Source organism: Myotis brandtii, unplaced genomic scaffold (assembly GCF_000412655.1).
Source record: "Myotis brandtii unplaced genomic scaffold, ASM41265v1 scaffold356, whole genome shotgun sequence".
In the NCBI taxonomy this organism is placed as follows: Eukaryota; Metazoa; Chordata; class Mammalia; order Chiroptera; family Vespertilionidae; genus Myotis; species Myotis brandtii.
In genome coordinates, this window is record NW_005363687.1 from 642,093 (window position 1) to 648,172 (window position 6,080).

General features: G+C 44.9%; 1 protein-coding gene across 2 annotated transcripts in view; it reads left to right on the plus strand.

Moving 5' to 3' along the window:
• SH2D4B (SH2 domain containing 4B) overlaps positions 1–5,559 on the plus strand; it is a 76,296-nt gene extending 70,737 nt beyond the window's left edge. For both annotated transcript variants that reach the window (XM_014544211.1, XM_014544212.1), the window contains exons 7-8: positions 645–865; positions 5,081–5,559. In XM_014544211.1, the coding sequence (XP_014399697.1) occupies positions 645–865; positions 5,081–5,173 (314 nt within the window). In that variant the 3' untranslated portion in view covers positions 5,174–5,559. The remainder of the gene's footprint in view (positions 1–644; positions 866–5,080) is intronic.
• The last annotated feature ends 521 nt before the right edge of the window (positions 5,560–6,080 follow it).

Here is a 6,080-nt window from a genome sequence, read left to right on the forward strand (position 1 = left end):
AGGGACTGAAATACAGAACTGTGAGCTTTGCCATTTTGGCCCAGAGAGACAGCCCTTTCTAATTCAACCACTCAGAGGGACTTATTTTTCTAACTTGCTGTTACACTGGGTAAAGCCAAATTGTGGAGGATTGCAGAATTGGAGAAAGTTTGTTCTTTGAGCTGAAGGGAAGCTTAATTATGTGCCTCTATTAAGAAATGGTTAGCCTACTGTCCACAGGTAGACAGAGGAAGTCTTTTTACTTCTTAAGAGGAAATACTGTTTCCAGGTGCTCATTATAATGGGGGGGGGGCGGCGTGGTAAGGGTTGGGGGAAATCATGAGGCATCCAGTCTCATCATCAAAGGCTCTCCACAGGGCAGTGCTGCTGACTTGCATTTGTAATCGATGGATGCTACAATTCTGAGTCATTACTAATTCTCTGTAATGGATCCAAATGAGTGTGGCTTAATTTAGAGGAAAGTGTGCTAAGCCCAGGCCTGTGGGAACTCCGCCCCAGGCTGTCAGCTGGCTGCTCTGGACCAAGATGGCAGCTCAGTGGCCTGAGGCAAGAGCTGGACAGCCCCGGCGGCCCCTCCCTGCCTTTGACACAGGCTGAGGGCAGGAAGAACCTGCTGACTTTTCTTTTTTCCTTTTTTAAACCAGGAATCATTAGCCGAGAGGATGCGGAAGATCTCCTCGAGAACATGACGGAGGGAGCATTTCTGGTCCGGGTCAGTGAGAAAATCTGGGGCTATACCCTCTCCTACCGCCGGCAGACGGGGTTCAAGCACTTTCTGGTGGATGCCTCTGGGGACTTCTACAGCTTCCTGGGAGTGGACCCCAATCGCCACGCCACGCTCACCGATCTCATTGATTTCCACAAGGTAGTGCTCTCAGCGGAGCTGATCAGGGGATAAAGCTGGTAGAAACTTGAGCTGCAGGGAGAGCCAGTCTGTAGGCCTTCTATGAGCTGGGGATGGAGAGTGAGCAGATGGGGCCACAGGGATATGGAACTTGGAGTAGACGAGACCAGAAGTTGTCCAGACCAGGCAATGCAGGTCTTCTCTCTGGCTTATCCTCTGACCCATGTAGGCGCCTCAGGAGGGTCTCCAGCCCTCCTCTCACCTTGAGTACCTGAGTGCTCCCTACTGTCAACACACAGGGGCTGGTTGGCCAGCCTTCTGTCCAAGACCAGTTCTCATCCCTGACTCATCTCCAGGATGTTCCTCTTTTGGACATTCTAGAAAGGCCTCTTGCAGTTTTGTAGAGTTAGCTGAAGCCTAACAAGCAACCCCATGGTTAGAGAAGCTTTCCTTGTAGAGTTGCCATATCTCTTGTTCCAACTACAGCTTTACCAGGGAGTACGTGTGTGACCTTGGGCAGCTTCCTTAGTCTCTCTGAGCTTTAGTTTCCTGCCCGGGCCAATGGATGTGATAATACTTAGCCCAGATCCTCTGAGCATTAAATGAGGGATGTACTTGTATGTACCAGGACTCTAACTACAAAGTGATAGGGAGTCTCATTCCCCAGAGCTCTTTCTGCTGAAGACCTCACATTGAGAAAGATGTTACCTTCTAAATAAGATATGTAGAAAGAAGCAATTTCTGTGTTATTGTGGCTACTGGCATCAACAGTAACTGAAAGGAAGACAAAAGTGGAACTTGGTGACTTGGAAGGGTAGGACCCAGGGATTCTGAGACAGAGCTGTAGTACCTCAGGGGTCCACCCTCTACCTGAGCTTTGCAGGTGTAGAAAGTCCTGCAGAACTACTTGACTGTCTCACTGGGCTTTTCTATAATAGGGACTCTTGGATTTGTGTTGTTTTTTCTTTATGGATGTCCCCAAGCTCTAGGGACAACTCTTAACCTGATCTTATCTGTAAAGCACATAGAAAACCACTCCTTTACCAATACCTAGACACTTGGAGGAGAGTATTGCCTGGGAAACTAGGCTAACCCGGATCAAGGCAGAGTTCTAGTTGTGTTGGGAAGAGCCTTCTAATAACTGTAGGAAAGAGAGAGGGAGGGGATGTGAGAATGTTGGCACCTTCTCTGTGTCAAGTGCTGTGCCTGTTGCTCTAAGTACATGTTCTCATTTAATCTTCACCATTGCTCTGTGTGGGAGGCATATCAGTCCCATTTCACAGATCTGGAAAGGGAGCTTGAGAAGCTTGTCTAAGTTTTCATGGCTGATACAGCTGGATCTAGGAGTTAAGCCTCAGGCCGTGTATCTCTCAAGCTTGTGCTTTCCCCACTAAACCACATTGCTTGCTTTTCCTGTCCAAGATAAGCTGCTTTGAGCAGCGATGAGCTCTGTGTCCTGGGAAGTAATCAAGCAGAGGGTAAATGCTCATCTCTCAGAGATGCTGTGGACAGGATCCTGAATAGCAAGGCTAACCCAGGTGTCTTTGAAGGTGTTTATTCTCTCCCAAATCTAAGGTTTGAGACTGACAAATTTAGTTTCTAACACTGAAGAGAGAGCTCATCTAGGCCCATGTGGAGATCTGGTGGCCAGTTTTACAAGTTAAAATTTTAATTATACAATTAATTTATGATTACATTCTAAGAAATATCAATTATAATACCAAGTGTAAATGTTGTTTATTTCAAATCCGAGTTTCCATCCTCCACCATGTACCTATCCAAGTATTTCCTGGGCATTAATACAGAAATGTATGTATAAAAGGACATACACAGTTTTTTTTTTATTTTTTATAAACTGGACTAGAGGCCCAGTGCACGAAATTCATGGACTGGGTGGGGGGGAGGTTTGTCCCTCAGCCCAGCCTGCACCCTCTCCAATATAGGATCCCTTGGGGGATGTCCGACTGCCAGTTTAGGCCAGATCCTTGCCCTCCCTTCCCGGACTGGTCACCCCTAACTACCCTCCCCTGCCAGCCTGGTCACCCCAATTGCCCTTCCCTGCTGGCCTGGTTGCCCCTAACTGTCCCCCGCCCCCCTGCTGGCCTGATCACCCACAACTGCCCTCACCTGCCAGCCATCTTGTGGCTGTGGGCACCACCATCTTTGAGGGTGTGACAGTCAATTAGCATATTCCCTCCTTATTGGCTGTAGGCACTGCCATCTTTGAGGACAGGGCAGTCAATTAGCATATTCTCTCCTTATTGGCTGTGGGTGCCTCCATCTTTGTGATGGTGTGAGGGTCAATTAGCATATTCCCTCTTTATTAGATAGGATAATCCTTGTCTAATAGCTCAGCAATTCGATTTTAAACATGCTTAATATATTATAGAATATATTTTGTAAAATCATGGACCCTGGAATCAGGCTGCCAAGTTTTAAATCCCAACTCTATGACTGTATGTGACTTTGGGCAACTACTCACACTCTTGTGCCTTAGTCTCCTTCTGAGTAAGATGGAAATGTCTCATGAGATGTGAAAGATATGGCATATGTGCTACCGATCCTGTGCCCAGTGCCCAGTGCACTCACCTCTTAGGGTCACTGCGAGGTTCCAGTGAGACATCACTGTGAAGTACTGGATCGATATACCTGCCATTTGTGAGTTATCGGGACACTGGCTGTCATTGAGCACTGAGGTATCTCCATGCCAATCCACATGCACATCCTTGTAAAAACCCATGGTATTCCATGGCATGGATGTATATTACAATTCAGTTTTCCCTCCTCCCGCCCCCCTTTTTCAGATCATGAACATTTTCTTTTTTAAAACAAAATTAAATTCTTTATTGTTGAAAGGATTACTCCCTGCTCCTTTGGATGAGCACTGGTGGAGCTTCCAGGTTTTGATGGTCACACACAGCACCGCAGAGACTGGCTCGTATATATCAGTTTGGGCACATGTGTGGTGATTTCTCTAGGATGGACCCTCGCATTGGAATTGCTGGGAAGAAGACTATGCACATTTTAATTTGAAAATATCTGCCAGATTGCCTTCCAAAAATGTAGCGCCAACTCATGCTCATGCCAAAACTACACGAGGCTGTGTCCTCACACGGCTGCCAGCACTGGGACTGTCAGTCATTTGCATCTTCCCCATCAGATGGGCAGACACTGGATCTCACTGCTGTTTAACTTGCATTTCTCTGATTACCTCTGACGCTGAGGCTCTTTTCATATGTTTAATGGCCTCTTGGATTTCTGCTGTGAATTGTCTGTTCAGATCCTTTGTCCATTTTTCTTCTTAGGTGTTTCTTTCTTATTGATGTGCTGGTTCTACCAGCGACTAAATTGCTCTGTAGTTATGTCCGTTGTGCTCTTCAGTTCTTCTGTTGAGATTTTCCTTGTGATTTAAATGTGGACCCTTGTCATGTCCAGGCATTCTCTAATTGGTTCTTTTTGAATAATAGCCATTCTTGTTTCATGGATGCTTTATCTTCTGAGTCCACCGAGGAGATTAATACACATCTCTTAAAGGTTCTTTCTGTTTGTTTTATACACTTGATCTTTTCCTGAATAGTAATTAGGAGCCCATCCTTCTCATCCCAAGCATTTTGATCTTTATACTCTTAAAGTTCTGTTGTTGAGGTTGCCATTTTTCTTTCATGGTTATGATTTTCCTTAAATAGTTACAAATTTTGAGTGAGAAGGTGATTTTTTTTACTTTGAGTTTCTTATTTATCCATCAGTGGATACAGTTCCTGTTTCCCAAATCCGTTCTCTTTATGCTGTCAGGGTTGGAGTTGATAGTGAGCAGTTCATCTTTTGGAGATGGGAGTGTTTGAAATTTGTGGGTCTCTTTGCCCCCCTAAGGAACTGTGTGCCTCTCCTTACTCTCTACCCTGCCTGAGACAAAGACCTCTGTGGTCTGGGGGGCCCCCAACCTGTCCACTGATACTTCCCCCACAGTAACGCCTCTGAAAACCTCATCCTGTATATCTTTTGGTTTTCAAGTACTCCTCAACATTTTTGATTTGTTGATTGCCTTTCTTATTTTCCTATACTTTTATGCATTTATTTATTTTTTAAAAGCAGTTCCTCCCCCCCCCGATTTCTAGAAATTTGAATGAGGAGGAGGCAGGTACATATTCTTAGTTTTTCTATCTTGAATTAGTTTCTCTCTGGTGGATGTTTATTTCCCTTTGTTGATTATAAGTGAATATTTCTATTTTTTTTTAGGAGGAAATCATCACTGTTTCGGGGGGAGAGCTGCTGCAGGAGCCCTGTGGCCAGAGGGACAGCCCTCCAGACTACCATCTGCTGTTTGAATGACATTTCCCCCTTAGCCACTGGACTCCTTTAGGCATTCTTTTTTTTGAACCCAAAAACTTCTCAGCTCAAATCCCTATGGCCTTCTGGAAGATTCACCACCATCCAGAGGATTAAGTAGATTAGAATGTCTCAAGAGATATGGAAGATATGGCCTATTGTGCTGCTGGCCCCTGTCCCATTGCCCAGGGCAGAAATGGCTACTAGTTGATGCAGATCTTTCATGAAGAGTTTGGATAGGTCATCAGAAGATGAAGCCTATTTGTTGTGGCTGCTCTAAACTCAGCTCCCAGAGCCCATGGGTCATGTTTTTATAATCCAAAATAATGCCAGTGCCGAACTCTGAATTCAACATATGGTGTCCATTCAATAAATGTTTGTTGAATGAATGTACTTTTTCTGAAAGTTTTCAGCACTAATCCCTGATTTCTAGTAAGTGATTTCCTACTTGTCACTGTTTATAAAGTCATGGAGATGATAGAGGAAGGACTGTAAAGGATTTATGTGGGAAACATAGATGCTGCATCTTTAATGATGTTCATCATCACCTCAGTGACATTATCAGTGGAATTGCTAAGGTTTCTCAGCCCCAGCTTCTAGAGCAGGTGACTGATACTCCCCCGCCTTCCCTACTCACCTCTTCTTCTTGCCTCCCCTCCTCTGTCTGAAACCACATCTTGGCCCTTGTTTTGAAATATGGAGGTAATGGTGTTATATGTTCTTATAGGTGTGCCCCAAACCTCGGGTGAAGTATAATTTAAGAATCGTCTGTAGAATCTGAAAAATCCTTTGCTCTCTAGGATTTGGCCCTTTCCTGCAGGTTACTCAAATGATTACCTTGCCTTCATAGTCCTTTTATTTTTGATTCTATTGTCCACTTATTTTAAATACTAGAGGCCCGGTGCATGAA